The sequence below is a fragment of the Triplophysa rosa genome, linkage group LG8, assembly GCF_024868665.1.
Source record: "Triplophysa rosa linkage group LG8, Trosa_1v2, whole genome shotgun sequence".
In the NCBI taxonomy this organism is placed as follows: domain Eukaryota; kingdom Metazoa; phylum Chordata; class Actinopteri; order Cypriniformes; family Nemacheilidae; genus Triplophysa; species Triplophysa rosa.
Genome location: NC_079897.1, coordinates 14,171,171 through 14,188,617, shown reverse-complemented (window position 1 = coordinate 14,188,617; position 17,447 = coordinate 14,171,171). Strand labels below are relative to the sequence as shown.

Sequence of the window (17,447 nt, the reverse complement as noted above, 5' to 3'; positions counted from 1 at the left end):
ATGGGGGGAAATGTTTTTTATTTGAATCCTACCACAAATTCAAAATACCTATATTTTGCGTTGTTTTTGGTTGTTTAAATTGATTAAACCAAAATGTGTTTTTATTGTGTAGCAAAAGTGGATGTTCATGAAGGGGGAAATGGAGCATTGACTGAGAAACGGAGGAAAACGTGGCTTGTAAACCTATCTGCGGTCGGAAGGAGACGAGGATGACTTTCTAAAATGCTTAACGAGGTTTAACGTACCGTTGTCATGTCAAGCCTTGTCATAAACACTAACTGCTGTTAAAAGAAGGAGTCCTTATTAAACAAAAAAAGTAATAAATCACGCGTTGCGCGTTTCTTCCTCACAGAAGTCCATTATAAGGAAACAGCTTAACATAGCCTAACGAAACAACGACCATGTAAAAACAGGTTTCTATTCAATTCATATCAAAACCACGTGATTGAAAACAATCTTTCAGTGATCTTTTTTTAGAGTGTGCACGCGACGTGCGCATAGACACAGGCAGACTCTCTGTTATCTCCGTGGCGATGACGGCGTGTGGTTAAAAAATCATTACAAACACATTTGAAAGTGATGGGGACACGAACGGGATTTTGAAAAGTGAGGGGGACATGCCCCCCCCCGTCCCCAGTGGAAATGACGTCCCTGGGATAATACGGCATTTAAATGATATATTTTCTTGTTATAAAGGGATACGTCTCATAATAATTAGGCTACACATTAACCGTGAAAGCGACATATTTTCTAGATGGACATTCTACCAACCGACGGATCACACTTTCATATGAATCAAGCGCACTCCACTCACTCATTGTCCAGACAATGTGGTCAGTGTTGCCAACTCTTTTCAATGGAAAGTAGCTAAAGCCTGCCCAAAAAGTCGCTAAATGTCGCCAGATTACGTCACGCGCTAATTTGCATATCAGCGACGTCATCACGTAGTATCTGACAAACTAAGCGCTTCAGGTCTGCTTCATATCTCTACTCTCTGAGCGGTTGTATACAGTATTATATTAAAACAATACATCCAAATGCACAATACATAGGTTCTTAATGACTTATTTGTCTGTTTCTGTTGGCAGACAACAAAAACTATGTAGTGAACTCAACCACTTAAAACTACACACGAGCAGTCACTCTCGTTGAACAGCTAAAATTATGGCGTTATTTTAATGACAAATGTAGTGAGCGCATTATTACAAGGCGAGAGCGCATTCTTGTCATACGAGCGCGCGAATCTCTCCGCTCGCACGCCGATTTCCTTTGCTCGCGCACAAAACTGGACGCGCGCTTTCAATTATACGCTGCTCTCTTATGAATGTTCTCTCCTCTCGCTCAGTGAGCGTGTGCGCACTCAAAATGCGTGCCGTGCGTCCACGAATCCTTTGGTACTCTTGCTCTCGAGACGTCCTCCTGGCGTGTGCCAGGCATTATAGGCTGTCAAAAGTAGTCAACCAATCAGGGATAGGCTTCACGGCGGGCCAATGAAAACGCGACCTCTTACATGCCATCTTATTGGTTGAAAGTGACTCGGGGTATTCAACGACGCAAGATGGATCCACCACGTTCTCAGGTAACAATTTCAATATATTTGATGCAACATTACTAATCAAATGCATATTAGAAATGAAGGGGAAGAGGGCGTTTGGATGCTTTGTAGGCCAAATCTTAGGCAGTTTAACTACACTACCCCGTTATTCAGACAAAACAGGCCAACATCCACCAAGTTCATGTGGTCCTTATGCATGTCGTGTAACAAATGATAAAATTTATGCACTTTGATATTAACATGTTACTCCAACCATGTTAAATTTCCAAAAACATGGTTACATATGTAAATGTCCAAATACAGTTGTAACAGACTGATCCAGAAGATCATGTCAAATGTTATGGTTTAAAATGTTGTATACTATTCCAGTCCATTGATGAAGCAACACGTCATCTGATCACTTTAATAAGTGACCAGATGCGCTCAGACAGTCAGCAACAGACAGGGCAGCAGCAGCAGCAGGCCACTGCACAGCAAAATCTGCCAACTTTGCAGCCATTGCAGCCATCGACTTCTCAGCAGCAGACGGCAGTTCAGAGGGAAATGTCCAGGTTATTTAAAGTGTATTTAGTGAAGTTAATGTAGTAATTTGTCAGTTAATGTAGTATATTAATATGTTTAATTTAGTGAAATTGTGACAAATGAGTTACAAGCACTTTGACCAATTCTTGTCTGTTAGTCTTATTATCAGACAGTAATAGTAAGCTTTCTGAATCACCAAATTTTATTTAATGAGCAAACTCTATGCATTGTTTTGTGATTTTTGCAGATCTTTCCCAGGTTATTTTCTGAAGGCTCAGCTGAAGGGAAGAAAACGAGTTCGTTCTGCCTGTAAAGTGGTCAACACAAGCAACAAGACTGCATCTATGCAGTTCTATCTGTTAAATAAAAATGTGGAAAGGACACCCACACCCGCAGATGAACTTAAGCTTCTACTTGCTGGCATGGGAAGACGTACAGTCATGCTCCATGATAATGCTGACCACTTACAGGTAAATTAATATAAAAGGATCTATTAAGTGAATTTTATTCATTTTTATCTAAAAGTATTTAATTATGTATATTTATGTAGCATTTTGTTCAGCACTTTCTTCATGATTTAAAAATTAAATATGTGCATTTGAAATATTAATAAATAAATACATAAATGTTAGCATAATATTAAATTGTTTGGTTACTCAGAAATCTGTTTTTGGGGGGGGCAGATTACAAGTCACCTGATGGACCATTACCCAAAACTGTCTAACATGACTGGAGGGTGGCTTCTGCACAAGGCTCTTGGTAATATAGATTGGTGTAATCATTATCAAAATACAGTTTTATTTAATTTAACATATTTAATTTAAATTTAGATACAGAGGTATCTAGAATAGTGTGATTGTGACATTTCAGAACCTCAGATGTATTTTGTTATAGCGTTACCAGTTGTCATTCATCAAATTTGTTGTCTTCAAAGGTGGATCAGGACAGAGGAAATTAATAGTTGTCCCACCGGAGGCTGACGGTTACAATACTCAGTATTTGCGATCTGTCAGTGGAGGTGGAAAGATAACAATGTACATAGTTCCTCTCCAGCAGGAACTAGACACATCACCTCTTCCTCCAGATGCACATGAGTTCAAAAAAATGCCAAAAGCAGCCTGCCAGATCTGTGGTTTGGCTATGCCACTCCAAGTTTTGGCTGTGCATGTAAAGTCATGCGGTACATATGCATCTTCTACTGAGGATGACGCAGAGAGTTCTGTAAGGATAATGGAAATTTTAGGAAACATTTAACCTCACTGTGTCTATAATATTTCATGACAGTGATAGTTTTATAAAGATTAATAAATATCTTATATTTTCATTGTAGTCTTCCCCTCCTGTTTTCACTGAATCATCAGCCATAGCAGAACCAAATTCAGCAGCCAGCAGTACTGCTCATAAATCAAGCCCTGAGGTATCAAATTAAAAATAAAGCTTTTAGCAAGACAGTTTTAAAAATATATTTAATTAATACATATATTTCCATTGTAGTCCTTTCCTCAATCAACTACTTCTGCATTGCTCTCAGAAGAACGAACTCCTGGAGCCAGCTGTAGTGCTATTAATTCAAGCATTGAGGTATCACAGAAACAATACAACCAGACAACTACTACCCAGCACTAGCAGTTCTTCTTTATTCATTAGAAGTGAAGTAATATCTGTACAATCACAGATCAGAATTCCAAGAATAAACAATGAGATATAATTCTCCCCATTTGGCAAACAAACTGACAACATAGGTTGAGTCAACGACGTGTTAGGATGCACAGGTCACTTAAAACAAATGAGAGACTGTTCATGTGATGTGATTGTTGATTGATGTTTGCATTGTTGTCTTCGTTTTAGGCTGCCTGTCTGCTCTGTCTCATCAGATTTCCAGCAAATGAACTAGAAATTCATGCAAGCTTCTGTGGCGAAAGGTATCTAAACCTGTTTAATAAATTATACTTATTAGTCTTTGGCCTGGTTCCATAGACAGGTCTTAGATTAAGACGGGACTAGGCCATACAGTAGATAAATTAGGACATTAAAGTAACTTTTATAAAATGTGCCTTAGATAAAAACACGGCTAATGTGTAATCTTGAGACAAAACAATGCAACTGACATTTAAGACCAGTCAGTGCAAGTTTTTTTTAAGTTAAAACAACCCAGACATGTTGTCTGGGACAACACTTAAGCCTTGTCTGTGAAACCGGAGGATTCTTTTTTTAATTCTGTAATGTAATTTGTTGTACATGTGTGTTACAGCATTTTCGAGGATTCCATTACACCTCTCTCTGATGTGGATGATGTTTTTGAAGGACTAGACTGTAAAATTGAATGGTGTGACCTTTTTTTTTTTTACTTAATAGCCAACATTTATTTGTTTGTTTTTGTTTATTACAGTTGTTAGAAGTATTAAATAATTAAACAGTAACTTGTCTTGTTTATCTTTGTCTAGCCTTGATGATGTTCTCAAAAGAATCAGTGCCGCAGTAGTTACTGAAGGCAGAAAATTTGAGATCACTATGTCAAGACACAACATGTTGGAGAGAGGCCTTGTTCATTGGCAAAGGCAAAAAAAGTCACCTCCAGTCAACAAACTAAAAGTTGTGTTTTTAGGCGAGGCTGGAATAGATACAGGGGCTCTCAGCAAGGAGTTTCTGACAGGTATAATTGCAGTATATGAATGAATACATTATATTCAGCAATTATGTAGACCATGGATTTTCCACCTGTTTCTTGAGCCGTCCCAGATATGCACATTTTGTATGTCCCCCTTTTTTAAAACGGCTGAATTAACTTGTCAGCTGATTATTAGAGTTTCTCTATGACATGAGCTGGGTTTCAAATAGGAAGGGTTTAAAAACCCTGGTGTAGATGTGCAAATTATTATAAATGTGCAGAACTGTAATGATAATTTTTGTTTTGAAGAAATGGTTGGAGGCATCGAAAAGCGTTTCTTTGAGGGTGGAAGGCCAAAGTATTCACTCACTGATTTAGATAAAGGTCATTTCAAGTAAGTTTTTATACTTTTTACATAAAACATTTTTTTTTTGCATTTAACATATCTCCAGAAATGTTGTCACATCAGTTATCAATATACTTAAAAGTGCTGTAAGCAATCACCTGTTTTCTGCGACCATCTCAAAACTACCAAAATGAAGGACAGGCAGAGATTAGTGTGGTTGAAAATCCATCCGACAATAGTAACATTTTATGAGTACATTTACGGTACTCTAAGTTATGAATGACAGCATTTGGATATTTTCATTGCTGTATGTCACTTTGTTATTAAGTATGTTTGAATGTAGAAAACGCTAAAGAAAAACTGTATATCTTTAGGACTGTAGGAGAGATAATGGCTGTCAGCGTAGCCCAAGGTGGTCCAGCTCCAAATTTCCTGATGCACTGGTGCTACAAGTTCCTATGCAGTGGGTCTCTACAGTTTGAACGACTGAATAGAAATGATCTGGGAGATGGACAATATCAAGACCTTATAGCACAGGTAATTTTATTCAAGTAATTATGATATATGTTTTTGACCACTAAGATCCCACAGTCACAAAGTTGACACAAATATGGGTTTTTAAAGTTTTTTTTTACTTTTAACTCATTAAGTCACTGACTATTGAATGTCTGGGTTAGGTCATGTGACAGTGTGAGTTTTGTGTTATGACAACATTTCCAAATTTGTGGTCTGCCTGTCTGGCAGATGTTGCAGTGTCAATTAAAAATGTTTTAATAACATGTCCTTTATTACATGTAATCCGTTTTGGTTACATATGTGTCACATCAGGCCAAAAAGCCTAAAACAATAGGCGTTATATTTCAGAAATTATTTTAGAAATGTCTTGCTGTCCAATTGGTGTGTTTTATATCCCCCATTTTAACCCACCTTTGTCTTTTAGGGTCAAATGTGTCTGGGCTCTTACGGGTTAATCATGAGGTATGTTTTTTACAAATATCTTTGAATAATGCACCCTTCTGTATTATTTCAGGTGGAATCAGCCACAGAAGGTTCTATTACAGACCTCATGGAAGACATCCTGAGCTGTGGATATATTGGTATTGTCAGTGTGGAGAAGAAGGAAGAAATAATCCGGTATGTGTTCCTGTGTAGCTCAGTAGGTAGAGCATTGTGCTAACAATGCAAAGTTGTGGGTTCAATCCCAGGGAACACACACTGATAAAAAAGGCATGTATAGACTAAATGCACTGTACGTCGCTTTGGATAAAAGCGTCTGCCAAATGCATAAATGTAAATGTTGGAATGGTTAATGAATATCAATTTGAGTGAGGTTTTTCAAAATTAAACTGATTTCTATTCCTCCAGAGCTATTACCCTTCATGCAACATTGAAGTTGGTCTCTATGCTGCAGGAGATAAGAAAGGGGTTTGAGCTGTATGGCCTTGGTGATGTAATGACAAAACACCCAGAGATATGTCAGTCACTATTTGTTCCAGGAACAGAAACAGAGGTAAGTATCTACCTATCTACAGTTTAAGTCAATAGTTTACATCCCCCTTGCAGAATCTGGAAAATGCTGAAAATCTGGGAAAATAAGAGGAATTTTGAAATTTATGGTTAATTTTTAATTTATTACTGCCCTGAACAAGTTATTTTATGAAAGAAATGTTAACATAAAGTTCTCACCAAAGAATAACAACATAATTTCTAAAATTAGCCCAGGTCAAAAGTTTATATCTCCCTGATTATTAGTACTGTACGATGTTACCTGCTCAATCAATGACAGTTTTATGTTTTGTTTGCCCCGAGTCATTAAACTGTAATGTTTAATGAACTGTAAATGTTTGGATATTTTTTTCAACAGGCTGATGCAGACTTTGTCATCTCCATTTGCCAGGCTGAGTTCAGTGAGAAGGGGTCATATAGAGAACAGGTGGAGGTTGCCATAATGAATCATCTCCAAGACCTTCTCCAGGAGCTGGAGCAAAGTAAGAATAATAGATTGTAATTCATTTGAATTAATAATTAAGTACACAAAGTGAAACAACATTTGTATATCATCTTCAAAGTGAATGTATGGTTCCCCCTAAATGAATACCGTATATCTTGTCACTCTTTCATTGTATAGAAAAGACCAGTTTTAAATTTTGTGATCTTTGGAAAAAGTAAATACAGGTTTCTAAGTTGCTATAAAAAATGACACAATTTTCATTTTTGGATGAACTATCATTAGATGGAATTGTCTTTATAAATGAACACAGATTTTTGTGACTGGCCACCTGTTTCCCTGCCCTTCAGCACTACAACGCTTGCTATTTTCACCACCCTGAATATAAGCAGTGTGAAAAAAGGGATGGATTGGTTGATGTTTGTTTATGGTTGAATATTATATTAAATAAATTTCATTTGTTTATCAGGTGACAGTGCTTCTGGTATTGAGGCAGCTTCTCAGCCTTCCATGAGTCCGAAGAGCTTCCTTCAGTGGGTCACAGGGCAGGGACACATTCCCTATCTGTCTCAGGAGAAGAATCAGTTCAAAATCACTGTGCAGTTCAACCATAACTGTGATGTCAAATATTGTGAGCACAGGATCTGTTATCCAACTGTAGCAGCATGTAGCAATACCATTGTCCTACCAGTTAGACACATGTTGACGTATGAGGATTTCAAAATGGTAATGATGGAAGCCTTTTGTCTTGGCCAGGAATTTCTCAGAATATAGCAACACAAGCTTGTCTAACTGTTCAACGTAAGGTTTCAGTTAAATTTGTTAAAGTTGTGGTTGGTTGTTTCTTGCTTAACATTTAAGGTTCAAGTTCCTGTAAAATTTGGATAATATGTGGACATGTTATTTCTTGGCCAGGAATTTATTATTTAACATTTTACTTAATGTAAGGAGAATAAAGAAAACGGTATTAAAACAAACAGTATTAGTTGTATTCATTAAAGTGTCACTGGAAAATATTACAGTGTGTTTCCATCATTGGTAGATATGAACAACCAAATAAGGAGACTTGGCATATACCAGTTTCTCAACGAAAAATATTAAGGCACTGAACAAAGATGTCTCGGCCATGTGAGTATGATGTGGCTGTAGGATCAACAGAAGCTTGGAGGTGTTGCATTTCTTGCTCATTTAGGGAGGGGGAAAGTTCAGGGATCACAACTCCACATTCTGTTAATGATTCCTCATGGAAGATGGCACTTTCCCAGTCTATGTCAAAGTCCTCTTCACCCTAAGGATTCATAAGATATAATCATTAAAAATATCCAATCACATTTGCACACACTCTGTGCCCTGTCATAACTGAGAGAAATTAAAATAATTCCTACCTCTACATTCTCAGGCTCGTGAGTGCTGTTCTGTAGAAGTCCCACCTCCCACAACTGCTGGGGGCTCATATTGCGCTCAGTGCGGAGGGGGTGATGGTTCCAGCCCTCAGCAAATGTCTGCAAGTCTTTGCGGAGACGGGGTAAAAACACAAAGTGGACAAGGAAGATGTGTAGTGCGCTTGAGATGTCCAGTAGGCCATCTTCTTCAAGACTATGCAGGACATCGTAATACGTGACAGTCACTGCTGTCCACACGTCACGCCAGAGCCTCTCAATCCTGTAATATGAAAGAAGCTTAACATTATGTCTGAGATGCTAATGGACATATATGGTGCTTAACATCATCTTCAAATGTAATAATTTATCCTACATCATGTATGGTATGGATGAAAAAACTGAACAAATATAAGGAAACATCTTGCCTTCAACCAGCTTTTTCTCAACTTGCCTTTGATTGTGTACACTTTTTCCAGAGATGAAACTTGCTCGATCTGTTCCCCTTACAGTGAACATGAACCGCGCAATGTCGAGGTTTTCAACTCCTTGATCAGCTCTAACCCTTTCCACGAAAGTAAAAGATTTTGAAAAAATAATAAATCAGTTTAAAGGACAAGCATTTTTTCCCCATTTACTCACCCTCCTATTGTTCTGTCTGTATGACTTAAATTCTTCTACAGAACACAAAAGAATGTTAGACAGTATAATAGTCTCAGTCACACAATGCAATTGAATGGTTTGAAACATCATGAGGGTGAGTGAATGGTGACAAAAAATACATTTTTGAATTATTCTTAGAAAGTAATGTGTTAAGAAATCTTGTTCAGGGTAAGAAAAGTTATTTACATGACATTTACCTTGAAGGCAGTCCATTCAGCTCAATAGAGTCTAAAAAAAAGGTGAAGCCAGTTGATGCCTTGTTATTGTTAGATGCATCCAAGTACATTATCTAAACACAGAGGAAGCCCATGAAGCATAATATCTACGTACAATGAACAGCAGATATAACAAAATACGTAAAGACTGGACCATTATAAATATATAAACACATCTAATTACCTTTCTGGAAAAGCCATCAATGCCCCCAAAAATGACAAGGTTGTATCTAATTGAAAGAAAACACATTTTTTATTATTTATTTTGCAATTTTGATGTGCAATTTTCAAACATTGTTAGAAACCAACCTTATCAGTTTGTGGTTCGTATCCACATGCACTAGACTGAGAGGTGCCCTAACAGAATATTTTCTCCTCACTATACAGCCTAGCTGTGTCATACGGGAAAAAACACCAACTGCATCTATTCTGTGCATTGAGGCCCTCAATCTGCTCCACTGTATCCTGTGACCTAAAGATCTCAGCCTTCCCATCATCAATCTATATCCCACATGAGGCATTTCTGACTTGATGTTGGACACTAACATATCAAGCTCCTGGTCACTCAGTGTACTGTATGAGTCTGACACAGACAACTCAAACTCCATCATCCTACGAAAAACTGTTCTTTCACTAACTCCCAAGAGTTTAGCTATGCAAGGAATGGGCAGCTGAATGTCTAGTAAAGACCTGAGCTTCTCTTTTTCTATTATGTATTTAGGTCGTCCCATAACTCCTGCAACTGCCTCCAGTTCAATTTGAAGTGTTTCATTCTCAACCTGTCCTCTCACCATTGTACAGAGCTCTCGAAGAGCATTTACAATACAATCAGGGACAACATTTTGTTCTTCTAGTGCATCAATAAGTATTACTTCATGTGTGCAGATGAAATGGAGATAATCCAGGTCAAGGCCTGAGGCAGAATGGCTAACAACATACTGCAGTTTATTTAACAACCTCTCCAAAACTAGTCGTCTAAGCAGGACCTGTTGAAACAAAAACAGAACAGACATTCATACAATTACATATTGTTAATTAGTTGTCATCTTATGTATTAATATTACAAATGGTTTCTAATAGTGGTTAAAATATTTCCAGAACTAATAGCAATCATTAGGATTAGGGTCTCGAGGCAAATTCCACAATTATGTAAAATGTGGAGTCCAATATAAATGCAGTGAATTTCACATTTATTTAATTGTGACCCGTTATATCGCATTTGGAAATATCATGTAATATTCTAGACCTATTTTCCCTGATAGCACACATACATCTGGTTTACGTCTATTTGACGTCTGCATTTACATCTGCAAGACATCTACAATACATAGTTTGCTCATCTGCAATACGTCTCGGAGATGTCTGCTGTCAGACGTCATATAGACATCTAGAAGATGTCTGTAAGATGTTTATGATTTAGAATGGATGTACAACAGCTCTTTTACAACAGAGCAAACTATGTATTGCAGATGTTTTGCAGATGTAAATGCAGACGTCAAATAGACATAAACCAGATGGATTGTGCTATCTGGGTTAAGTATGCATTTAATGCATCTGCATTCAGTGTTCCAGAAGTTCAGGGCATACAACTGAACTTTGATAAAATATACCAAACGCCCTCTTCCCCTTCATTTCTAATATGCATTTGATTAGTAATGTTGCATCAAATATATTGAAATTGTTACCTGAGAACGTGGTGGATCCATCTTGCGTCGTTGAATACCCCGAGTCACTTTCAACCAATAAGATGGCATGTAAGAGGTCGCGTTTTCATTGGCCCGCCGTGAAGCCTATCCCTGATTGGTTGACTACTTTTGACAGCCTATAATGCCTGGCACACGCCAGGAGGACGTCTCGAGAGCAAGAGTACCAAAGGATTCGTGGACGCACGGCACGCATTTTGAGTGCGCACACGCTCACTGAGCGAGAGGAGAGAACATTCATAAGAGAGCAGCGTATAATTGAAAGCGCGCGTCCAGTTTTGTGCGCGAGCAAAGGAAATCGGCGTGCGAGCGGAGAGATTCGCGCGCTCGTATGACAAGAATGCGCTCTCGCCTTGTAATAATGCGCTCACGACATTTGTCATTAAAATAACGCCATAAATGTGCTGCTTTTCCCTGCCGCTCACTGAACAGAGTAGACACAGAGAGGCGGTGCTGCGCTGGGAAGGCAAAAACTCGCTCTCGCTGGGCAATAGAAGTAAAGCAGAATGTTTCGCTAAGTCGCCAAAGTTCATTCAGAAAGTAGCTAGATTTGTCGCTAGTCGCTTTTTGAAAAATAAGTCGCTAAAGGGGTCTGAAAAGTCGCTAAATCTAGCGACAAAGTCGCCAAGTTGGCAACACTGAATGTGGTTAACGTGCAAAGATAACGGTGATCTGATATAAACAGTAGTACGCACTTTAAACCCCTACTACCGGCGATAATGGTAGGATCCAGCTGCAAGCGCAAGCACATAAATGTAAAATTAAAAAAACAAGTAATTTTTGTGTTTGTTCGAAAATCTGAAATTCTGAAGCAATTACCCAAACACGTATAATTGAAAATGAAACTGAGAGACAATTATCCATTTGTGAAGTACCCATGAAAATTGAAAATGAACGTTTGAAACCAATTTTCATTTGATTAATTTTGATGGTGAAAATTGAAAAAAGAACTGCAAAGCGTTACACGGACCAAGTAGCAGAATAAAGGGATATAATAATATAATGTTATGTACATTTGGAAACATCAGGTCAGGGCAGATTCATTGTTTTCTTTTTTGTTATGACAGGCAGACACATATTGTGCAGCTAACACACAGCAGTCCTTGTGTTTTCCTAACAGATATGGCAGTTTCTCATCGTTTGACAGACTTTCAAAAGTCTGGTGTATGGACTTGATTTTTCCGTAAAACATTGTCCGTATATCCGTGTATTTTGTGCATTCTTTTAGGAAGTGGAGTTCCGTCTCAATGTTGTTGAGATCACAGTGTGGACAGAGTCTATGGTCCTGTGGCAGCTGTCTGTGTCTGCCCGTACGAATGATCTTACCTTATAATTGACATATAACGCCCCTATAAATTCAGGGTGTAGACGCCTCGACCCTAGATACTGCGACATGTAGAAACGTAATCCGGCAAAAAAGAGGAACTTTTCCGATTTAGAAAATAAAGTTTAACCTTGGAAAGCGGAATCAAAGGAAGCAAAAAACAGTTTTGGAAAGAGATCGCTGCGGTCAACAGCGTTGGTGAACCGATCTCTTGCTGAGGTTTGTATTTTTTATTGGATATTTATGTTTTGTAAATATGACAGCAAATATTTTATTTTATTATAGTGTTTCACTATTATAAATTTACACTAAATGTATTGTTTTACATTACTTTGGCTGTATAATGCATTTAAATTTAAACAAAATTAATCTGACTTCAGTCTTGAAAAACTTTAAGTTACATTAATGTGTTAATGTAAAAACTAGATATAAATTACTGATCATTTTTTGATCAGGGCATCTTGCATCCCATCGAACATCGCAAACATTAAGTCATGCGTTTTGTCTGTTTTCATTAGAATGCATATTTGTCAAACAAAGGGTATATATTTGGCATTAACATGCGACCTGTATCTGGATGTTGTCTACATACACATTGAAAAGACAAGTGTAAACGCGCTTCTGATCGGAATGTCATCCGATCAGCGTGTCCTGATCCAGAGGTAGTCGAGGACGCATTGTGATCGGATCTCAGTGTAATGTAAATGCAATCCAGACAGTTTATCTACATTTACCGGTACAATTTCACAGAAAACCCCGCCCGGTATCATTACTCTCTCGTCTGTCCAAAATTTTAAATTCTGGTTGCAGCACACACATAAGGAGAATCTTGACAGATTCTCTTATTTAAAATCATAAACCTGGCTCAGACTACAGGTGTCACGATGGTGCGTGGAGAGAAGAACCCAAGCGCAGGCAGGTGTGAAGGGGTTAACAAAACAAGACTTTAATAATTAAACCAGAAACCAAACACTTCCCTCGGTGGGGCAAAACAAAACCAAACAAAACACGACACAACGTCCAGGGGCAGGAAAACCAAAAGAACCAACACGGCAAGGTGAATACTCACAATAGTAAGCACACAGGACAGGTAAACACAGCACATCAAACGTATGTACACATGCAATACACGATCACAGGACAAAGAAACATGAGGGCATTTATAGGGAAGACAAACGAGGGATAACGACACGGGGCAGGTGTGGGTAATCAAACACTCAGGGAAAGATAACAAGGAAACGAGAGGAGCGGGGCCAATGACGAGACACTGGAGAGAACGCATATTATTGTCAAAAGGACAATAATATGTTTCTCTCCACACATAACCAAAGACTTTGTCATGGCTCTGCTACAGGACCAAGAAAAACATGACTAAATGAAGCAGAGCCATGACAGAAGCCCCCCCTTTAATGAGCACCTCCAGGTGCTCACCAAGGGGTAGACGGACGAGACAAGACAGACTGGGAGACAGACAGGACAAGGCAAAACAAAGAAAATAAAATCAAGGGCAGACAAGACAACATAATAACAGGACTTGGATGGGACAGTAAAAATAACAAACAAGGGAGGGGGGGTGGGGCCAAACAAGAGCCCATAGGGGGCAGTCCAAAAAGGTTGGGGGGAATAGTCCCAGTCCCCGGCTGCGCTCGAGGGCGCGAAGTCCTGGGGGCCTTAGGATAAGTCCTGTGGGGAACAGTCTTTGACCCTGGGAGTCTCCCAGGGACCGGCTGGAAGGTCGGCTGGAAAGGGCTGGGCGCCGGCTGGAAGGCCGGCTGGAAAGGGCTTGACGCCGGCTTGAAGGCCGGCTGGAAAGGGCTTGACACCGGCTGGAAGGCCGGCTGGAAAGGGCTTGATGCCGGCTGGAAGGCCGGCTGGAAAGGGCTTGACGCCGGCTGGAAGGCCGGCTGGACAGGGCTTGACGCCGGCTGGAAGGCCGGCTGGACAGGGCTTGACGCCGGCTGGACAGGGCTTGACGCCGGCTGGAAGGCCGGCTGAACAGGGCTTGACGCCGGCTGGATCACCGGCTGGGACGCCAGCTGCACCACCGGCTGGGACGCTGGCTGCACCACCGGCTGGGACGCCGGCTGCACCACTGGCTGGATCGCCGGCTGGATCACCGGCTGGGACGCCGGCTGCACCACCGGCTGGGACGCTGGCTGCACCACCGGCTGGGACGCCGGCTTGCACCACTGGCTGGGACGCCGGCTGGATCACCGGCTGGGACGCCGGCTGCACCACCGGCTGGGACGCTGGCTGCACCACCGACTGGGACGCCGGCTGCACCACCGGCTGGATACCGGACTGGACGCCGACTGGATGCCGACTGGATTACCGGACTGGACACCGGGCTGTACACCGGCTGTTGCACCGGCTGGGATGCCGGCTGCTGCTCCGGCAGGGAGGGAAGTCCGCGCTGCCCGCCGCTGCCTCTTTCTCTTCAGCCGAGCCACCCGCCTGGAGGTCGGCTGAAGGAAAGAGGCAAAGGGTGCGGCTGGCTCCGGCTGGGACTCCTCAGACGTGGAGCCCCAGGACTCACGTCTCCCCCGCTTCCCGCCGAGGCTCGCTGGCGGCGGAGAGGACGGTGTGGCGATGCCCACAACCCCGATCCGGAAGGGACCGTCCTCGGGGATAGCCGCCAGCCCCGTGAGAGGCTCCACCATGGACATTCCCCTGGGCTCCTCACGATTCATCGCGAGTTCGACCTGGTCCGCGAAGCCCAGGTGTCTCAACCGGCGCATCTCAGCTGGCTCGAAGGGTTCATCGAGGCAGCCGTTGAATATTACTTTCAACTCTGCCTCGGTGAACCCCGAGTAGCGCGCAGTGGACAGGAAGTCCATGGCGAAGTCTTTCACGGGGGTCCCCTTCTGGCGGAAGCCGAACAGGACGTGAGCCTGGCGGCTCCTGTATGCCTCGTCCGACTCCATGCCGCCCGCTGGGTTCTGAACTGGCTCATGTATTCTGTCATGATGGTGCATGGAGAGAAGAACCCAAGCGCAGGCAGGCGTGAAGGGGTTAACAAAACAAGACTTTAATTACAAACAAAGAACAAAACAAAAACCCACGAGGGGGTGTCAAAAACAGGAACAAACTAAAACACAAAACCAGAAACCAAACACTTCCCTCGGTGGGGCAAAACAAAACCAAACAAAACACGACACAACGTCCAGGTTTACACACTGCACAGCTCTTCATCAGCTGGCCTCCATTACACTCACCCCCCTAAACCTCACTCCCATCCGGGTCACGGCACCAATGTAACCGGTCCTAATCGCAACGCGATGCGCGGGCCTCGAACCGGCGACGGTCCGGATGGGAGACGGGCGCCCTAACGAGGAGGCTAAAGACCGCAGTCTCTAGTGTCTGTCGCTAGAGCGTCTCTGTTGGTCGGGGAGTGAGGTTTACACACTGCACAGCTCTTCACTAGCTGGCCTCCGTTACACGTGCGTGAGTGAAACCCGCCACAGCTCAAGTACAAAAGCTTGTGTCATTTTACAAACATCCTCTGCTTATACTTTCACATATAAGATCATTAATCGTTTTAACCGCGGTTTACTTCCCACCGCTGCCTCGAGTTCAACATGGCTGCGTATCAAATCTGTAACATGCTCATCCTCCCCGTTATACATGTGACCGTGAAATCTCCCCGCACTGGGGCTATTTTTAAATTGCAGGCTTATTAAAATAATGGGCGGGAAACTATAGAGATCCGATCACATTATCCAGATGTGGAAGCCACTTGATGACAAGTGTAAACGCGCTGTGTCCTGATTGTCTGAAGATCCGATCTGCTTGTTCGGATCACCGAGATCGCATGTTAATGCCAAATATAAACGCACCCAGAGAAGCTAACATCTTGCAAATAGGTAAACTAACCCATTGCATATAAATATATTGATTAAGCCTCTTGTAGTTCTTAAAATGTTTGACTTTTAACTGTGCATTTTAATTGTCGTAAATTATCTTAGAAGTAGCCTAAAATTTCCTTAAAAGTTTTGTACACCAAAGCAACCGTTAACCTTGTAATTTCAAACAATTAAATGATCATATAATAAATAATGAAATCATTAAAAATACTTTATTAATGTAATGAAAAAAAGAAATCGCATCGGAATCTATTTTTACATTTGTTATATTAAACGAAAAAACCCAGAATCTTTCTATTTGTCATTATTCCTTTTCAGTTATCAAAAGGGTAAAGCGTACACAGACCTTCACCCTATCTCAAAACTTGCGTACACGAACTGAGACCTGTCGTGAGATTTGATCATGGCAACCGCTCACGTCCATATTGATAAATGCCAAGTTTTGCGTGGAAACGACCGTACGCCCAGTTTTCGGTCCTAGGCTACGCTCGTTTCATAAATGAGGCCCACTGTGTCTTAGATGTTTCCAGAATTTGACTGCCCTTTTTTATCTTTTATCTTTAGAATCAGTGCATATTTGCCTAATTCTGCCCTGCATGCATTGTTTGTTGTGTGTCTGTGCATTTGTAAGATATTTTTACAGAGTTCTGTATATATAGGCTTTCAATTGGATGTTTTTCCCATTTAGTAAAATCTTGATTTGGATTTGTCAGTGGACCCCACACTTCACTGCCATAGAGGGGATGTAACGATTCACCGTGAGCCGGTTGAAAATTGGTTATAATGAGTGACGATTCAAATCGGTTGAGGTGTGAACTGAATCGCAATACATTTTTTGAACAGCAGGGGCCGCTATTTTCACTGCAAATCTAAACGTGGACATGCTGATATTTCTTAAATGCAAAAAAATCCAAGAAAAGCTCAGACAGTATTAGTTTGTTTATATTAAAGAGACTTTTTCTATTATTAATTTGTTATAAAATTGCAGTTTAGTTTTGTTATTTGAAATAAAACATTATTTTATTATACAAAGAAACGTGAAGCATTTAAGAAATAATGCAAGGGAAGTTGTTCATTTCTAATTTGTTTCAACTCATTTTGTAAAAATAAATCGTGAGTAAATCGTGAATAAATCGCATCGTGAGATCAGAATCGTGAACTCGCATCGCATCGTGAGCTGAGTGAATCGTTACATCCCTAATAGAGGGCAATCGTTCAATTACTGATTTCTAATTGCTGACTTCTAAGGACATCGACGTTTGATGGCATAGAAGGCCTGCGTGCTTTATCTCATTCACTGTAGAAATAAAGTTTCCTGTGG

At 40.9% G+C, this 17,447-nt stretch overlaps 3 protein-coding genes across 3 annotated transcripts; 2 read left to right on the top strand and 1 right to left on the bottom strand.

Annotated features, from left to right (window-relative positions):
• Positions 1 to 1,201: 1,201 nt before the first annotated feature.
• LOC130558601 (uncharacterized) lies at positions 1,202 to 4,551 on the top strand. Its single transcript, XM_057341107.1, has 9 exons — positions 1,202 to 1,579; positions 1,925 to 2,106; positions 2,325 to 2,547; positions 2,761 to 2,836; positions 3,012 to 3,298; positions 3,408 to 3,494; positions 3,572 to 3,999; positions 4,329 to 4,403; positions 4,522 to 4,551. The coding sequence occupies exons 1-7, from the start codon at positions 1,511 to 1,513 to the stop codon at positions 3,701 to 3,703; spliced, it is 1,056 nt and encodes a 351-aa protein (XP_057197090.1). The 5' UTR covers positions 1,202 to 1,510; the 3' UTR covers positions 3,704 to 3,999; positions 4,329 to 4,403; positions 4,522 to 4,551.
• Positions 4,552 to 4,627: 76 nt separating this feature from the next.
• LOC130558603 (uncharacterized) lies at positions 4,628 to 8,003 on the top strand. Its single transcript, XM_057341108.1, has 6 exons — positions 4,628 to 5,079; positions 5,406 to 5,568; positions 6,062 to 6,165; positions 6,397 to 6,541; positions 6,896 to 7,019; positions 7,449 to 8,003. Exons 1-6 carry the CDS (start codon positions 4,997 to 4,999, stop codon positions 7,751 to 7,753), a joined length of 924 nt encoding a protein of 307 aa, XP_057197091.1. The 5' UTR covers positions 4,628 to 4,996; the 3' UTR covers positions 7,754 to 8,003.
• A 60-nt stretch (positions 8,004 to 8,063) lies between these two features.
• Positions 8,064 to 13,830, bottom strand: LOC130558600 (uncharacterized). The gene is made up of 7 exons (XM_057341106.1): positions 10,922 to 13,830; positions 9,546 to 10,222; positions 9,421 to 9,466; positions 9,219 to 9,310; positions 8,813 to 8,923; positions 8,365 to 8,641; positions 8,064 to 8,267 (listed from the first exon to the last, which is right to left on the bottom strand). Exons 1-7 carry the CDS (start codon positions 10,988 to 10,990, stop codon positions 8,064 to 8,066), a joined length of 1,476 nt encoding a protein of 491 aa, XP_057197089.1. The 5' UTR covers positions 10,991 to 13,830.
• Between the last annotated feature and the right edge of the window lie 3,617 nt (positions 13,831 to 17,447).

What these genes read in the sequence shown, in the direction of transcription:
- LOC130558603 (XM_057341108.1), top strand. Translation starts at nt 4,997, where the DNA reads ATGGTTGGAGGCATCGAAAAGCGTTTCTTTGAGGGTGGAAGGCCAAAG. An exon ending in TTAGATAAAGGTCATTTCAA is followed by an intron (nt 5,080 to 5,405) that starts GTAAGTTTTTAT and finishes GTATATCTTTAG; the next exon opens with GACTGTAGGAGAGATAATGG. An exon ending in ATCAAGACCTTATAGCACAG is followed by an intron (nt 5,569 to 6,061) that starts GTAATTTTATTC and finishes GTATTATTTCAG; the next exon opens with GTGGAATCAGCCACAGAAGG.
- LOC130558600 (XM_057341106.1), bottom strand. Translation starts at nt 10,990, where the DNA reads ATGCCATCTTATTGGTTGAAAGTGACTCGGGGTATTCAACGACGCAAG. An exon ending in TTGATGGCTTTTCCAGAAAG is followed by an intron (nt 9,311 to 9,420) that starts GTAATTAGATGT and finishes CTCTGTGTTTAG; the next exon opens with ATAATGTACTTGGATGCATC. An exon ending in AAAAGTGTACACAATCAAAG is followed by an intron (nt 8,642 to 8,812) that starts GCAAGTTGAGAA and finishes TTCATATTACAG; the next exon opens with GATTGAGAGGCTCTGGCGTG.
- LOC130558601 (XM_057341107.1), top strand. Translation starts at nt 1,511, where the DNA reads ATGCCATCTTATTGGTTGAAAGTGACTCGGGGTATTCAACGACGCAAG. An exon ending in GTTCAGAGGGAAATGTCCAG is followed by an intron (nt 2,107 to 2,324) that starts GTTATTTAAAGT and finishes TGATTTTTGCAG; the next exon opens with ATCTTTCCCAGGTTATTTTC. An exon ending in AGGATGACGCAGAGAGTTCT is followed by an intron (nt 3,299 to 3,407) that starts GTAAGGATAATG and finishes TTTTCATTGTAG; the next exon opens with TCTTCCCCTCCTGTTTTCAC.